At 42.6% G+C, this 18,472-nt stretch overlaps 1 protein-coding gene across 2 annotated transcripts; it reads right to left on the bottom strand.

The window, feature by feature from the left end:
* Positions 1–2,445: 2,445 nt before the first annotated feature.
* DNASE2B (deoxyribonuclease 2 beta) lies at positions 2,446–18,001 on the bottom strand. Of its 2 annotated transcripts, none has more exons than XM_062193418.1 (6): positions 17,814–18,001; positions 14,605–14,782; positions 10,019–10,100; positions 7,181–7,342; positions 5,015–5,212; positions 2,446–2,798 (listed from the first exon to the last, which is right to left on the bottom strand). In XM_062193418.1, exons 1-6 carry the CDS (start codon positions 17,924–17,926, stop codon positions 2,458–2,460), a joined length of 1,074 nt encoding a protein of 357 aa, XP_062049402.1. In that variant the 5' UTR covers positions 17,927–18,001; the 3' UTR covers positions 2,446–2,457. The 2 variants fall into 2 exon arrangements, with proteins under 2 accessions (XP_062049402.1, XP_062049403.1); XM_062193419.1 differs by lacking the exon at positions 17,814–18,001 and adding an exon at positions 16,192–16,254.
* Between the last annotated feature and the right edge of the window lie 471 nt (positions 18,002–18,472).

Genomic DNA, 18,472 nt, shown 5'->3' with positions numbered 1-18,472 from the left:
GCTTCCAGCTTTGTTTTTATTGTTGAAGATTGTGTTGGCTATTCGGAGTCTTCTGCATATCCATGGGAGTTTTTGGATTTTTTTTTCTAGTTCTGTGAAGAATGTCCTTAGAATTTTGTTGAGTATTGCATTGAATCTATACATTTATTTGGGCTCTACAAACATTTTGACAATATTAATTCTTCCACTCTGTGAACATTGAATACTTTTTCATTTTTTCTGTCTTCTATTTGTTTCATTAAGGTTTTTAATTTTCATTGTAGAGATTTTTCACATCCTTGGTTAAATTTATCCTAAGGAACTTAAATTATTACTTAGTCATTATGAATGGGATTGTTTTTATAAGTTCCTTCCCAGCCAGATCATTGTTGGTGTATAAGAAATCTATTAACTTTTTTTGTTTTGATTTTGTATCCTGCAGCTTTGCTGAGTTCTCTCATCAGTTTTAATAGTCTCTAGGTGGAGTCTTTGGATTCCCCTATATATAGAATCATGTCATCTGCAAACAGGGAGAGCTTGACTTCCTCCTTTCCAATTTGCATCCCCTTGATTTCTTTCTTTCTTTCTTTCTTTCTTTCTTTCTTTCTTTCTTTCTTTCTTTCTTTTCTTTCTTTCTTTCTTTCTTTCTTTCTTTCTTCCTTTCTTTCTTTTTTTTTTTTTTCCTGATGGCTCTAGCTAAAAGTTCCAGAAAAAACAGTGAAAGTGGTGAGTGTCTGGCTCCAGATCTCTGTTGAAATGTGCCCAGCTTTTCCCTATTAAATATATAGTTTCCAGTCAAATGCAATCTTTTTTAAAGATTTATTTATTTATTTGAAAGTCAGAGTTACACAGAGAGAGGAGAGGCAGAGAGATAGAGAGAGATATCTTCCATCCACTGGTTCACTCCTCAACCAGCCGCAACGGCCACAGGTGTGCTGTTCCGAAGCCAGGAGCCAGAAGCTTCTTCTGGGTCTCCCACGTGGGTGCAGGGGCCCAAGGACTTGGGCCATCTTCTACTGCTTTCCCAGGCCATAGCAGAGAGCTGGATCGGGAGAGGAGCAGCTGGGACTAGAACCGGCACCCATATGGGATGCAGGCACTTCAGGCCAGGGCTTTAACCTGCTGGGCCAGAGCGCTGGCCCCAACATTACTTATTTTTAAAACATTCTTTTGTATTTTCTTGTTGGGTGAGTAGGATTCAAATTCAAAATCTACCAGAATTATTTTTTTTTACAAAGATTTATATATGTATTTATTTGCAACACAGAACATCAGTGAAAGGGGGAGAGAGAGAGGGATGCCATCTGCTGGTTCACTCCCCAGATAGCTGCAATAGCCAGGGCTGGGCGAGGCCGAAGCTAGCAGCCAGGAACTCCATCCTGGTCTCCTACATGGGTGGCAGGGACCCAAGTGTTTGGGCTAACTTCTACTGCCTTCCCAAGTTCTTGAGATGGGAATCAGAGCAGCTGCAATTGGAGCCAGTGTTCTGATACAGGGTGCTGGTGTTCCAAGTGGCTGCTTAGCCTGCTGCACTATAGCACTGACCCCCAGTGCTACCAATTTTTTTTTTAAGATTTTATTTATTTATTTGAGAGGTAGAGCTACAGACAGAGGATGAGATACAGAAAGGTCTTCCTTCTGCTGGTTCATTTCCTAAATAGCCACAATGGCCAGAGCTAAACTGATCCGAAGCCAGGAGCCAGGAGCTTCTTTCAGGTCTCCCACGTGGGTGCAGGAGCCCAAGCACTTGGGCCATCTTCTGCTGCTTTCCCAGGCCATAACAGAGAGCTGGATCAGAAGAGGAGTACCTGGGACATGAGCCAGTGCCTCTATGGGATGCCGGCACTGCAGGTGGGGGCTTAGCCTACTACACTAAGCACAAGCCTCAGCTTGCCTGAATTTTTCAATGTCAGTCAAGCACTTGGCCCTTCACTGCATGCTTGAGCATACCCAAATATGGAAAAAAAAAAATCAGGACCTGGAGAATTTCAATGAATTGCCCGAAGTCATATAATTAGTAGGTAGCAACTACAAGGACATAAAGAGCATAGGAGAAATGTGACCAAATAGTATGGAAGTACAGAAGTAATGCTTTTTCTTAAAAAAAAAAGAAGAAGAAGAAGAAGAAGAAGAAGAAGTAGAGAGGGAAGTCTTTGTGAAGGGGATGAATTTTAATCTATGAGCTGACCAGGCAAGCCACATTCATGTACGAGGGGAATTGACTAATCTAGAAAACATTTCATTCCCTCTATTCTCATCTTAGTTATTTATAAAAGTTTATAATGTGTTTATGATATGTAAATGTAAAGTAGATAAATCACCACTGATTGGAAAACAAAATAGCAAACCCAATAAATGTGTTTTATCTGATGGTGGGTGGATTATTGCTTGTAGTTTATAAAGAATGGTTCTAATGGAAGAAGGCCTAATAGCAATGCTTTCAATGATAGTACTCATGTATGCTTCCTTTCAACAAGTTTAATTACAGTTCTCATGATATAAAACTAATCCTTGAAATGCTTGATAAATATGCTGATTCTGGGTACAAATGAATCCTCCACTTCGGAGAGCTTGGTGTGGGCTCCGATTTAGGTCTCCAATACATGTCCAGTGATTTTTGGTGCTCTTTTGGGAAACACACCATTTGGAATGATCCTGGTAAGAACTGAAGTAAGATCTTCGAGATATCTTAATTGCTCTGATGTTGTAGACATGGTAAGGAAGGGAGCAGTTTGAAGGAAGCTCTTGCCTTTTTCGCTGCCAGGTTTCTGTTAGCAAGTGTGTCTTCAAATGTTGAGCCATCCAGGCTGCAAAAATGTCTAGGGTTTAGAAGGAGAAAAACAGTGAGGATGGTATTTACACTGAGAGAAATCGGGGAATATATCCTCAGGAATATATGTGACATTTGCTGTGTCACATGCGCAATAATAACAGTGTAATTGATAGCTGATGGGAGACCACTTGTGCTTGCTAAATTGATATGAAAATAGCATTATTGTTATCATTACGATGATGACACTGTGTCTGCAAATGTCTTCTGTTCCATGCAACCAAGGGAGCAATGTGTACTTTTGCCCTGAAAAGACCATTGGAAAGAATAAGCCTGGAGAAGTAATCATTTCATTTTGGGACTCTATGGCTCTGAAACAGGGGCTAGTTCCTGGGGGTCTTAGGAAGCCATACTAAAATGGATTACATTTAGATTTTTCTAAAATAAGTGGGGGAATTTTTAAGGGTATGTTAACAAAAAATTAACAGAAACTGATTGATGATCATAAACATTAGTTGAGAGGGAATGTGCAGGATGAATTGGGAGGGAGGAGTTACAGAGGAGAGAAGCAAAATACAATGTCACTGAGACAATAAAAACAGAAGTGATCTTAGCTGTCACAAAGAATCTGGTGATAAGGTAAATGTCAGAGTCATTAAAGATCTGGAGTTTATTGAAAAATAAGGGATCTAGAATGTGTGGGCAAGTGTAGAGAGTACTAGAAAAGGAATAGAATTGTGGAGGATGGTGATGAGATGAGCTTAGCCTGCTGGCTCTGATGTGGTTGCACCACCTCTGCACAGCAGTATGCCACTTGCTGTGGAATTCATCAGTCAGTGCAGAGGTCTACAGTGGATCCAGAATCAGGGATCACCTGACACCTCATTGGAATTGGCCAGCTCGGGTATGCAGAGTGAGATCTGAAAAGATGGAGGATGATATGCCAACCCCATCACCTAAGGAGTAGTCACAAGAGGACAACCTGCAAAAGAGAATGAAAAGAAAGGGAAAAGAGACTAGGAGGTTGTATATGCCTCAAAATCAGCCAAGGGAAGGGTTTCAGAAAGGAGTTTCAACAGTGCTGAATTCTACAGAGACCTTTAAAAAGAATTTATTTGAAGGAAGAGAGAGCAAGAGCCAGAGCCAGAGAGAGGCAAGAGACCGAGCTCTCATATGCTGTTCTCCACCTAAATGCAAATAATGGCTGAGACTTGAACTTGGACATGGGTGGCAGAAATTCAACTACTTGAGCTATCACTAATTCTTCCCAGGGTCTGCACTAATAGGAAGCTGGACTCAGGAGCTTGGACTAGGGTTTAAATCCAGACACTCTGATAGGGGATGCAGACATCCCATACATCCCAATGCAAAGGCTATTTCTATCCTATTAATTTTGGGATCTCTAGTGCTTAACATAGAACTTGGAAGATAGTGGCCCTTCAGTCAATCTTATTAGATAGGTAGAGGAAGAAAGGAGCAGGTAAGCAAAGAAGACAAGAGGTCATCTAAGGCAGTCATTGGTGAGTGGGGAGAGACTGGAGTGGCCACAGACAGAAGCAAGACTGCAGTGAAGGAGCGCTGAGCCAATGAAGGCCCTAGCAAGGTTTTATAAAGAACTTTTAGGAAAAAAAGAAAAACAGAGACATAGTGGCTTTAGAATTGAGGGAGCGGTGAGTCATACTTCTATGCAGGAATCTGCAGATTGGCAGATTTGAAGCACAGGAGGACGAATAGATCAAGCAGATGAATCAACTATTCTGAGGCTAAGGTAGGTACCGCGCAAAGGGGGCACATGGCTGTTGTGGTGACAACAAGTAAAAAGGAGTGAGAACTGGTCAGGATGTTGATGGGGAGGGGTGAGACTACTGCAGACACGCCTCCCGGTGATCTGTGTTCTCTCTGTGAGTGAGGGGGCCCTGAGTGCCATAAACAATTTGAGAGTGAGGAAGGCTTCAAATAACTGCCCATGGGATGGAAGGAGAGAAGTGGCAGAGGCCCAGCAGGGGCTCAGACTGTGAGTTGTCACTGACTTATGGCTCTGTGGTTGTGAGATACTTCTCTGGCTGGATCAGCAATGCTACTATTCAGATGGAGAAGACAAATGTTTGAATGGATCCTTGACTGCCCTCTTCCCTTTCATTCCTATTTGCTCTCTTCTTTGCTACTGATCTTCCCCCAAAGAATTAGAACATTTCCTTTAAGCAATCCATAGTGAGTCCAACAGCAGGGTTATATAGCACATTGTTTGGGGATGGTCTTTCATACCGTCCAGGAAAGAATCAGACTTTGCAAAATGGAGGAAACTGTGTCCCTGGGCCGACTGCAGTGTGGCGACACGGCGGATGGGACTCTCTGAGGAGCTGGCCGTGGTGCAGAGCCGGGCCATGTGGCTGAGCTCCTGGAGAAAGATGGCTGGGATGGAACAGCTATAGATATTTGGATTGCACACCAGGAGCTGAGAAGCTGAATCAAGAAAAATAAAGAAATTTTGAGAATTTAGACACAAATGGAAATGCCTGTTGATATTATATATCATGTTGTGGTTTAAAAAATAAAACGAAAGAAAAAACTCAAACACATTTGAGACTCTACCCAACCCCTATAATGTAAAGGCAGCACCAAGCCTTTCATCTGTCTCCCTTAGTGCAAGGTGTCCTTGCCTGCCTTTATCAAAAGGAATTCTCTGGATTGAGAGAGTTGTACAGCTGGCCCTACAAGGTTCTAATCGCCAGACTCAAGAAACCATTTCCCTCTCAGCAAGGCTTTGTTAGCCAGTATTGTCCAGAGGGGTTTGTTTAGGGGAATTCCAGGTGCAGGAAGGGAAATTCCAGGTCTGGAACAAAAGGTAACTACCACTTATGTAACCTGCAGACCACTGAAGCCCACCTGGCCACCGTAAAAATTCCCTACAGAGCACAACATCACTGACCAGTCAAAGGAAGGTGATGAGCACCAGTGATCAACCAGGAACTTGGACATGAGCTAAACATGCTCCTCTCAGCCCCATTTACAATCTATAGGAACCTTCACTTCTAACCCTAACCTTCCCAGGGGAGCCTGGAAATTAAGCAAAAGCTGCCCAGATCATGCTCTGCACTTTGAAATAAATACCCACTTTATTGCAATGATGTCAGTGACTGACTTCGTGCCTGTTGGATGGGTGGACCCAGCTATTGCGGTTCTATAGCAATACTTTCAACTAGTTTGATCTGTTGGTTGGAAACACTTTCTTTAAAAAGGTAGCCTTTAAGTTACTTTTGGTTAAAATAACCGACACCTAACGAGTACCTCCTACTTTCTAGACTTTGTTCTGTGAGTTTTACTTGAATTTACTCATTTAATCTTCCTAAAATCTTTGATTAGATAAATTCTACTATCATTGCCCTCATTTTATAGATGAATTAAATGAGACTTTATGTGATAACCTGCAATGTTATAAAACTTGTAACTGATGTAGTTGATAACTAAAACCAGGTAATCTGGCCTTGGAAGTCATATTTTTTTCCTCCAATATTTGCATATAGAAAAGTACAACACTCCTTGTACTGATCATCTAGCATCAAGAATCATCACTCTATCAGCTTGTACACCTATCTACTCTATGATGTTCTGCTCTGCAATTATTTGATGAATTCAACTGGTTAGCTTAGAGCTTGACTTAGTTAAGAGGCTCAGTGTCCTTGCCAAAAGGTGGAAATTTGATGAGAAACATTTTCTAAGCGTCTCGACAAGTCACTCTTCAATGACTGTAGCAAATGCCTCAGTAAAAGGTGATTGACTAAACAGTGTTCCCACTTTCCCTCCTCCACCATAGTTTGCTAAGTCTAAGTATTTTGGGTTTTTTCTTTTAAACTTGAAGATCATCTAACAAGAAGGTGTTATAGTGTCAGTGTACACAACATGTGGTCTGTAAAATTTAAAAAATGAAAAACAAGATTGAGCGCATATTTAAAAAACTGTATTTCTCTCTCTTTTTTTCTTTCTCTCTCTCTCTCTTTCCTCCCTCTCTCTCCCTCTCCCCCCTCCACTCTTTTTACTTTCTTGTGAAAAACACCAAGATTTCTAATTATTAGGCCTGTATTCCTGTAGCACCACAATACCATGAAGTGGAGGCCTTTATACAGAGCTAAGGAGGGGTCAACAGCCTAGTTTTTCACTCTCCCCGCTTTGCATGCAGCATCTGTCTAGGTCACTTGTTTGGTTACCTTCCTGGCCCAGGAATACATTTGCAACTATTGCCCCTGATCCACTTCAGCGACTTCATGGGTACCCCAGAATCTGAAGCCCAGTAAGTGAGCCTGCCCAGTGTCTCACCATGGCAAAGCCCTTCGTAGCTATTAGACGGTCTATGAATAGATTAACAAATGAAGGGACATCGTTGTTTTACAATTCCGAGCTTGCTTTCTCTTTTTTCACACCCCCTAGTGTTACCTATGGCTTCATACTGGCGGTACTTAAAAGTTACGCAGATGCCGCTTTGTCCATTGCGTCTCCCCGTGGATGGATAAGCATAGCCTTCTTCAGGAATCGGAGGAAACCGAGGAATAGAATGAATCAGCCAGAATCCCTGGACTCTGTTCCACAGCAGTAAGCCTACCGAAGATATATTCCATACAGACACATCAGAAAGACAACGCTCCTTTTAAACAGGGTTCAAAGCTGCACCCGGCAAGTCTGTTTATGCTTTCGGCTACTGTTTGATTAAGCGAATAATCACGAGGACCATGCTCACATTTTAAAGATTTCAAAAACAATTCAGGCACATAACGTGTTGCTCCATTACTGATAATAAGTCACCACAAAATGGGAGCCTGGGCAGCCACCCTGTGAAGAGTTAAGAGGAATTTCTTGTTGAAACCACAAGGAAAATTTGTTTTGGCAGAATGCAAATTTGCTAAATTGGAATTTGACCTTGTAAAGCTATCCAGTCACCTGGCAAGCCTCAGATAGTGTCTACTGCTAAGCAGCTAAGCCAGTTTCAAAAACTGGCTTAAAACAGAGTTAAAAAAGAAAATATGAAATGAAGAAATATGCTTGCAGTATTTTAAGAAACTGGTGTTCATTTATTGCCAGAAGAGTCACTCAGTTCTACAAGCCTGATAAAAGAATCAATGAGGGGAAAAAGGGAAGTCTTGCTAAGCTTCCTACTCAATTACGTTTCGCAAAAACCTCCAGAGCAAAATAACATGAAAGCCAGAAAGGAGAAAAATAAAAACATTTACATCATTTTGTGACATGGGAAAAATGCCTGTCCAGCAGGCACCTACAACTATTTCCGTGTTTGTAGATCTCGCAGGATAGATTTGGTATGGTAACTGGACTTTCCAGTTTGCATTTAACCATGCAACTTAGTGAATTTAAGTCAATGCATTCATGTTTACCTTAACATTAGACTGGAAACCAAATGCATGCTAGCTATTTCTTTTTCAAACAGCAACTTCTCAGAGTTGCTCTTTAGGTTCAAGGCCTATGGTGAAGGGGAAAATGTTGAAAGTTGTGTTGCTTATCAGCTGGATGACCTTCAGGTGCTCTCCTCTGCTCAGCTGACAGTCATACTTTGCTGAAATCCTAACCTTCTGGATTGAATCGCAGCATGATGCAGCATCTGTTGGCAACAGAACCAACCTGCCCCTCTCCCCCACTTGACATTAGGCCTCATTCTCTTTCTAGCATTTTTCCAAACCCTTGTAGCAGCTAATAAAGGGGACAAGGAGTAATGGTTGGAAGTTGCTAGACGAAAGATTGAAGAATGTGGCATGTTATCAAAATTGTTGGATTCCACATAAGTAGGGCCATCCAAAGTTCTTAAGGCTCATGGCTTTCGACAGCCACTGCAGATGATATTCTAAATCAGAGATTGCAAACTGGCAGCCCATGGGCCATATCCAGCACATTTTGCTAGACTTGCAGAGTGTTTTTAAACCTTTAAGCTTCTTGCCAACATGTAAAAACTGGAGCAGTTTTCCATAAATACTAATTTTCAACATTTCCTGAGAAATTGCATCCCTGTAAGGCAAGTGAGAAATAACTGCCCCCTTTTAAGTGAGTGTGTATCCTGTAGTCACCTGCTACTTCCATCCACTTTACCTGCTGACATTACTGGCCTGTCTCCAAGGGCATTTGCGTTTAGGACCTTATGGGGAAAATATATTGCCACAGAAAGTTATTCATGAGTGTGAAGTTAAAAAATGTTCAAAAATAGCCATTATACTTGTTTCATAAAATGTTTTTAAGAAATATTTTTAGAAAAAGTAGAAAAGATCAAGTATAGTTATCTAACAGGTTATTAGGATTACACATTTGTTTACTTACATTTAGAAATTTTCTCTAATGCATATATATATACTGCATTATGTATAAATGCATAATGATAAATTAATATAATAAAATTACTATATAATAATATTATATAACATAATCTACAATAGCAAAATTGATATTCTATAAAACAATTTAAAAGTGCTTTTTTAAAAAAATGTTTACATTAAGAAGTGTGACTTTTACTCAATGTAAATAGCAAATCAATCTGGGGCCGATGTTGTGGTGTAGTGGGTAAAGACGTTGCCTGCAGTGCCGGCATTCCATAGTGGCACCAGTTAGAGTTTCAGCTGCTCCACTCCGATCCAGCTCTCTTCAAGACTTGGGAAAGCAGTGGAAGATAGCTCAAGTGTTTGGGCCCCTGCACCTGCATGGGAAACCCAGAAGAAGCTCCTGGCTCCTGGTTCCTGGCTTTGGATTGGCCCAGCTCTGGCTGTTGCGCCCGTTTGGGGAGTGAGCCAAAAGATGGAGGATCTCTCTCTCTCTGCCTCTGACTCTCTATAAATCTGCCTTTCAAATAAATAAATAAATAAATATTTAAATATTTAAAAAATAGTAAATCAGTCTGACTACACACCCTACACATATACACATACATATATATACAAATAAACTTGCTGTGTGTGTATGTGTATGTATGCTTGAGTATTCTCAATAGTCAGTAGTTTGATTTGTGCTCTAAAACATATACGTGTGTGTGTGTGTGTATATATATATATATATAGAGAGAGAGAGAGAGAGAGAGAGAGAAATAAAATGGGGTTCCTGAGAAAGGGATTTCCAAGTCAAACTATATAGTTATATTCTGTGATACAGAAATCATATTTTTATTTGTCAAAACAAAGCATTAAGAAGAAAAGCTATCTTTTTGGTATGAGACTATTCAAGACGAAATGTTTAAGAAAATGTTGGTTTTCAATAGGAAAGAGAAACTAAGAGCTTCTGTCATACCTTTGGTGTGTCCGTACTTTCTGCTGTAATTCGCAGATTTAGGGACTCCATCATTGTATATTAGATAGGCTGTACGGTTACTCTGCAGGAATATATTAGGGTTACAATGGCATAAGTCTTCCATTCTCAAATGCTCACAACATTTCTACCAGCTTCTCAGCTTGCAATACAGAGCTTTCAATAATACACATGAGGAGTCATCCGTTCTCCTAATAGGCAGCTTCCCCATCAATATGAACTCTGTCACACGCGAAACAGGAGGAAAGGAAGTCTATTCCCAACCATGCATGGCTTCAGCTCATGTGACAGGGGCCCCATGAATTGTGGATCTGTGGTGAAAGTAGTTTTCCTTTTTTTCTTGATTGTTTTGGAACCATGTTTCTGATAAAGAAGCCAGTGTATGATAAAACAGTACTGAATTATTTGTCCAGGAAATGAGGTCGAAACAATCAAGCAGGGATTACACCTGTTTTTTTCTCCATTGATATTACAGGCACAATGTCAGGAACTGATTTCCTCTGCCCACTTGGTGCTTCACTGCTTGGTCATAGCTTTGTATTTACTCAGGGTTTCTCATTAGCAGCTCCCCCTTGCCTCCAGACATTGGATGATTTTTCTGCGATCAGTTTCTCAGTGTCATTTCATTTTTCTAACTTGATATTCCCGCTTGGAAAAGGTGGTGAAATTTAACGTGTGATATTGGATCTCCTCTGGTAAAGTAAAATACAAGTCCATTCTGCAAAGAGTTAGCCAAAATTTTGAGTCAAAATAAAGCTACTATTTTGATAGTGTCGGTTGGTCATACTTTGGAAATTTACATACATTTGTTCTCGGTGGTTCCATTTCATTTGTGTCATGATGCAGTGACTTTTCTTGAAGCCAGTAATGTTGATATTAAAAAAAAAAAAACTCAGTGACATAATAAAAACAGGAAAGGACAGCCCTTTCCTTAAAGAAAAAACAGCCCTTTTCTTATCTCTCAGAAAAAAACTAATAATTGAGTCATTCGCAGTCACTTATTTGACATAATTTTAAAATGTACAATGCAGTCTGTGTAGCACTCTGGCTACCATTTAGGAAAAACTGCTTTCTCACCTTCATTTCCCTTAACTGACCAGAGCTGCAGAATGGCATGTGTGTCATCCTTCTCTAGAGAACTCGCAGTTATCTACGAGCTACCAGAGCTGTACGTAGTAATGAGACCGTTTGTGTGCCTTCGGGGTGCAATGTGGAGGGGCTCTGAGAAGATCTGGTGAGGAAGTTTATGTTTCTAATAGATAGTGCTTATTATTCCAACCAGGACTATAACAGCCAACTAAGGCTGAATGTGCTGTAGGCCTGGTAGGAAGAGAGTTTATTGGTAAAGGAGAAAGATCAAGCATCTTTAGAACAGGGAGTGGAGCCGGCGCTGTGGCACACCAGGTTAAGCTTCCGCCTGCATGCTGACATCCCATGTGGGCGCCGGTTGGTGTCCTGGCTGCTCCTCTTCTGATCCAGCTCTCTGCCTATGGCCTGGGAAGGCAGTGGAGGATGGCCCAAAGTGCTTGGGCCCCTGCACCCACATGGAAAACCCAGAGAAGGCTGGGTGGAAGACCTTTCTCTCTGTCTCTCCCTCTCTCTGTAGCTCTATCTCTCAAGTAAGTAAATAATTTTTTTTTTTTTAAAGAATAGGGAGATGCAGGTGTGTGCCTTGGACCTTGCTATTCCTTTAACACATATGGTGAGCATTGTTTTGACTGTTGGGTGTTGAACAAGAAGGGTACAGTTTGTGCCCCTCAGTCTAACGGTGACTATACTCAGGTGGGTGTGGTATACAGTACACATAGTTTGAGAATTGTTATTATGAGGGCGTATAGAAGGCTCTTATTTGCAAAGGGAAAAGAAAGGAAATATTCCAAATGACACCAAGCTATTGATCTTGGTCACCTTGACATTTAGGTTTAAAACTAGTTGGTCTGATCTTGCATTCTACTCTGTTAGGTGTTTGATTGCAGGCCAGGGGATGGGGGAGTTAGGGCAGTGCTGTCATTTCTGGTGCACAGTTTAGCTTCCAAATAACTCTCAGTCTCACCTGGATATCACTCACTGGTGTTGCTCGCTTCTTTGTCTCCTTCCCAATAAGACATGGAAACCAGCCCCTTTCCTGTCATTTTCTTCCCACAACCAATCAGTCAGGGCATTGTGTATGAGTGGACTTCATTTAATGGTTTTATGTCACCACTATAGGGTCAGGAGAGATCTCCATTACTCCCCCACCCTCCACTTCCATCCCCCAAGCTCTAATGTGGGCTCTTTGGCTTGATTAGGAACTCAGCTAATTCAAGAGTTGATTGAGAAAAGCACATTTTATTAAATTTACATGTACCTGGAGATCTTCCTCGAAGAGTGAAGTCTGAAGAAATAACCAAAGTCTGATGCCTTTATACTTTTTAGACAACAAACTGTCAATTTGTGAAGGAATGACAGAAAAAACTGGCTCTCTGGTCTGGGGCAGAACATTTTAAGGAGCTTACTAAGTATATACTGGGGAGGGAGTGTTGAAGATAGTGGAAGAGAAGGCTCATATAGGCCTGGTTATTTAGCTCTGGGGATCAAGGCTATTTTCTGGTCTTGCTATAAGAAGGACATTCCTTCCCAAAGAATCTTTACAGCTTGCTGCATTTAGGAAATAATGATAGGCCAAGTGACCGTTTCTGAAGTACAGTTCCTGGAAGAATTTTACTGCGAAATAATAAATATGCCAATTTGGCATATTTTGTCACAGCGCAGCCTTAACTCCTTTACCATGATGTCCCACTCCAATTTCCCTCTGTTTTCTTGCAGTTTTTTTTTTTTATTCCTTCCATCTTTTTATATTTTGCAGAGTAGTTTAATTCTTTCTCCTTCCTAGGCTCTGGAGTGGACTTGGTACCTGCAAAGATCATTATTGTTTTCTGTCAAACTAAGAACTGTCTACTCCAGCCAAGGTAAAGGGCAGAGGCTTCCCAATGTCACCATTCCTCTTCCCTTCCTCTCAGTCCCTGTGATGGAGAAGACAACAATACAGCATTTATCTTCTTATCCACGGGCTATGCTCCTGATCCCCACTGTAGCCTTAGAAGGCAGAAGAAGTAATAGTCAATTTTTTATTTTACGTACTAGTATGTTTATTTGAAACAGGGTTGCATGTAGTTGAGACTAAATATTTTTTAAAGATTATTTATTTGAAACTCAGAGTTACAGAGAAAGAGAGAGGGAGAGAGAGAGAGAGAGAGAGATTCTCCATCTGCTGGTTCACTCCTCAAATGGCCTCAATATGCAGGTTTGGGCCATGCCAAAGCCAGGAGCCAGGAGCTTTATTTGGGTTTCCTATGTGGGTGCAGGGGCCCAAGTACTTGGGTCATCCTCTGCTGTTTTCCTAGGTGCATTAGCAGGGAGTTGGATTGAAAGTGGTGCAGCCAAGACTCAACTGGCACCCATATGAGATGCTGGCATCGCAAGTAGAGGGTTTACCTGCTACACCACAATGGTGGACCCAAGATGAAATAATTTTTAAAAGCGCCTAGAACAGTGCTTGGCACATGACATGCACTCATAAGGCTACAAACCAGTTTTAATTTTGTAACTTGTCTCTGAAGTCTGGTCTTAATGACTGGTGAATAAAATGACTACTACTACACACAGTGACAGCTCCCTACACATTTTGCATACATACTCAGACTTATATGTCCAGTACTGCTAGCGGCTAAAACAGTATTGTGGGCATTAAATTGCTCGACACGTGCAAAGGTCAAGCACAGAGCCCATCATATTGTAGGAATGGAATCATTTTATAGATTTGCTTCTCTGTAAGTTATTGCTAGGACATGCATACAAAAGTGTAATTGGATGCTGGTTACTGGTTGATTTTCCTAGTCACCCTTGTTTGGAAAGCAGTATCTTGTCACTGAACAACAGATGGCTACTGGAATATTGGGAGGCTGCCAGCAGGCCTACATACCTAGCTCTCTTTGGCTGGTTAGCTCGTTGCCTGATGAAGTCCAGATAGCAGGATTAATCTCCATTCAGGCAAGTTAGTTCGAGAACCCTGAAGTAGATGTCTAGTTGTCAACCTATTATTTTGAACATAATTAATTAAAAGGAATACCTTATCCTTGTATCATCATCAGTCATCAACACCGTGGCACAGACAACCCATAACTCAGGGCCTACTGATCACAGATCTAGGCTGCCTGGCAGCAGGAGAGGGCTCACCCCCACGATGACTTTTAGGTGGATAGGTTAGCAAGCACTGAGTGGATTGGCAGAAGGGTTGACAGCCAGAAGACTTGAATATACAATTAGCTCACACTTTACCTAGTGATATCACTGCATGTGATGCCAAGCGGACCAACAGTTTGGCATCGCTGTAGAGTATGATGACTGTTTCCCAAGCTATCAGTCAGACTGATTCAGACAGTTGTCCTAGGCTAAGTCTGAGCTAGCTTACTTCAAGTTACTGGGACTGGAAGATGTGCAGATAAAGTAAGTTTCCATAGCTGTTCTGGAAGCTTTGAATTCTGTTTTAAGTATTTTATGATTCAAATGAATGATGAAGTATCCCATACCTCAGAGGCATCTGCTTCATATAGCTGTTGCAGTGTTCTTCCCAGAACACTCTTGGTGCTGTTCATTAGTTGCTTACTTCTCCTCCAGCTTCTAGTGGTAGAGTCTAGGTACAGGTATTCTAACCCCGTCTCTCCATCTTCCTTGTCTTGCCTTTTAGGTAACTTATAAAAGGTAAACCTAAAAAAGAAAATGATTGCTAATCACTAACATCTGCTGACTGCTTTCCTGGTGGCTGTCATGTCAAGCTCTTAACGGCACCTCTACTTCATGTTTCACAGAAGACCTCTAAGGGAAAGGGTTTGCTCAAGCTGTCTTTCTCTTTCTCCACCCTGAAGGGAAAGTATATATACATAGACAATGGCTTTCTTCGCTGCTTCCACAGGAGAGGCCATGGTCCAGCCCTAAACTGGAGAAACTTTAGATGCTCTTTGTCTGGAAGCGCTCTTTGCAACTGGTTGGCTGAGTTGGGATTTAGGTTTGGGCTTCAGAGTACATGGGGGCACCTTGAATCTTGGGCTTAAGTCATGTTCTTCAGCTCAGTTTATTAGAATGCAAAGCAGGGATGATTCAGGGCCAGGAACAGCTAACTAGGCCTTTTCTTTCCATCACTAATGTTTCTAGTATGTACAGCTACTTTGGATGGCACATGGAGCACAGGCGGGTAGGCATGTATAGCATTGTCATTCTTGGATCACATCACCCAGAGGTTCTCAGTGTGCTCTTTTCACACTTTGAGCTAGCTTGTTCTTTCTTTGTGGAAGCTGTCCTGTGCATTGTAGGACTCCTGGCCTCCACTGATTAGATGCCAGTAGTTTCCCTGAGTGTTTGATGATGAAAAATGTTCCCAGACAGTGTCAAAAGTCTTCTCAGTTGAGAACCATTGTCTTAGCCAATGCTTACTAATTGCATGCTTCATCATTAACCTGTGAATGCTCAGTCAACCCCATAATATCACACATGCACTATTACCACGTAATAGTGTACCACTAAGAGCGTCACACTCTTCAAGAGGGTCTTCTCAGGGACACATTCCTGTTTCAGTCGACTCTCTCCTGCCCTGCTTTTGCTTTCTTCTTCACAGGGCTAGGTCCTCACGTGTGGCAGGAAACATGAAATTCTCTGGGGTTAACTGGATGGCCTCCGCTTTTTAACTTCCTCAGTAAATTGTAGCAGCTGGGCCACAAGTTGCTTATATTCTCTCCTACAGATATTGCTGAATAACATGTCTGTTGCAATGTGACAAAAATAAATTTGACATGTCTATCACAATTTGGTGGTCCAACTCTGAAGGGGCTATTGGACTGTAAGTGTGTATTTTTAAATGTTTTCCCTGAGTGACTGTCTCCAATAATATACTGGAAATTCCTGAATCCTTTTCTAGCTCGGGCTTCTCTTAGAGGTTCAGATAAACCTAAACACAAAGGTGTCCCAGAAACTCTAACTCCATATTTTAAAACAAATTTTATATTTTGCTCTAAATCTGTCCATCCCATGCTATTAGAGAACATATATTCATGCAGTCCCAGAAGCCAGAAACTTGAAAGTCATCATTCCCTTTTCCCTTCTTCCCACTCTCAGCAACTCACCCATCACCAAGCCTTCTTTGTGTCCTCTCCTCTCTGTGTCCACAATCACTTCTTTAACTTTGGTTCACACCTCTCCTCACCTGCAATGCTGCAAAAGTTCCATTGGTCTCTAAGCCAGTGGGCTTCCAAGGATGCAAATCTCACCATGTCGTGTTCCTTCAGGAGCTCTTTCCATGTCATATCCAAACCCTGCACTTAGCACAGGAAGCCCTTCCTGACTTAGCCCTCACCAACCTCTCTGGCTTCACCTGCTGCCACTTCCCCAAGTTCTCCCAGAGCGCCAGCATTACCAAACTGCTTGCAACTCCAAACTTTCCATGTTGCTCCTGGCCTCTGTATACTTTCTCATTTCTCTTCCACTGCCTTGAGATACCCTTGGGTCTCCATTCGTTTTCTAGCTACTTCTTGCCTGCTCTTAAAACATGGCTCAAGGCCGGCGCCGCGGCTCACTAGGCTAATCCTCCACCTTGCAGTGCCGGCACACCGGGTTCTAGTCCCGGTCGGGGCACCGATCCTGTCCCGGTTGCCCCTCTTCCAGGCCAGCTCTCTGCTGTGGCCAGGGAGTGCAGTGGAGGTTGGCCCAAGTCCTTGGGCCCTGCACCCCATGAGAGACCAGGAGAAGCACCTGGCTCCTGCCATCGAATCAGTGCAGTGCGCCGGCCGCAGCGCGCCTACCGCGGCGGCCATTGGAGGGTGAACCAACGGCAAAAGGAAGACCTTTCTCTCTGTCTCTCTCTCACTGTCCACTCTGCCTGTCAAAAAAAAAAACAAAACAAAACAAAACAAAACAAAAACCACAAACATGGCTCAAAAACTATTTCCTTAGAGAAACCTTCTGGGTTCTATACCCCTCACTACTCCCCCTATTCCTCACCACATAACTGAGCTACTTCAGGGCAGGAACAATGTTTTATTCACATTCATGCATTTTCAAAGCTCAGCACAGAGCCTGGCATTAAGTTGCGAAAAGATGAAGTAAGGTTGTACAAAGCCAAATGCCAAACATAACGGCAAACCCAAACACCAAAGGCAAGAGTGAAAAATTGAGCAAAGTTTAGAAACCCCGTGACTATAATGCGACCCTGGGTTTAGAGTCTCGAATATTGCACAAGAGGCCGGTGACCTCCCACTCGCTCCAGCACCTGCCTGTGCTGCCAACCAAACCAAAGGTAATCAAACAGGGCCGCGTGTGGCCACGGCTACCTGCTCAGTCCCACAAGGAGACGTGCGTGCTCCAGTTTTAGAAAATGTCACGTGCTTTTTCTCCTTGGTGAGTCCCTGAAAGGATGTTGGCAGAGTTCTGTCAGGAAAAGCCACAGCGGAAATGAAGGGAACTGCCAACTGACAGAAGCTGGCAGCTCAGTGCCACTTCCGTAGCTACCAGCCTTGCCCTGCTCAGAGCAGTGAGTCAGGCCGGAGAGGGGCTACCCAGCTCTTTCTCGGGGGGCAAGCTCATTCATTCAGCAGCCTACCCTTGCCTGGAAAAGTGGCCCCTTTGCACACGAGCTTCCTTTCTTTGTGAAGAGAGGAAACAGGGTGGAAATTCTCCTTAGGGTTTGCGCGGTGCGCCTCGCATGTGCTGCCTTGGGTCGGTGCGCCCCGCCTTACCTCTCCCTACCTACCAGTCCACAGCGCCACCCTCTTCATTTCTGCATGCGATGGTTGCTGCCTCCAGGAGCCCAAAGAGGCCAAGGGAGAGCAAAGCAAGGGTTGTTCTCGGAAGTCTTATTGTCATTTCCTGTCACCTCTGTCCCAGGCCGCAGTAGGACACGTTGCCCGCAGGGTGTGGAGTCTGAGGGGCACGTCTCTCTCAGGCTGCGCCGGCTGTGACGCTGGATGCGTTGCCTCTGCTGTTTGCTGGTCAGGCATTTTCGGCATGGGACGAATCCCGTGTAGATGCGTGATTCTGTCACAACGTGTCAGCGTGACTCCTGATCCCTTTGTGCTGAATTGTTGACTTCTTTGCAGGGGAAGCAAAAAAAAAAAAGTTCCAGAGAGGAAACAAAGGGATATGTAGTTAGCTCTCTGGAGTGAATATTGTGTAGTATGAAGTTCAGTGAGCAGAGGAGCTCCATGTAGATAGTAGGTTGATGTTGAATTAATTATAATTCATGGTTCTTCCCTCCTGATTGACTCTTTGTGGTTGAGCAAATGCGCGTGGTTCACACTTTAAATGGAAATGAACTTATGTCTTAGTAGTCATTAGGATCCGTCACTTATAATACTCTTTATATTAAGGAAATAGTTGCTACGTGGTACTTCAAAGGGCTGCTTCAAAGTT

Source organism: Lepus europaeus, chromosome 5, assembly GCF_033115175.1.
Source record: "Lepus europaeus isolate LE1 chromosome 5, mLepTim1.pri, whole genome shotgun sequence".
Classification (NCBI taxonomy): Eukaryota; Metazoa; Chordata; class Mammalia; order Lagomorpha; family Leporidae; genus Lepus; species Lepus europaeus.
Note: the sequence above shows the minus strand (reverse complement) of the source record. Positions and strands in the feature narration are given on the sequence as shown.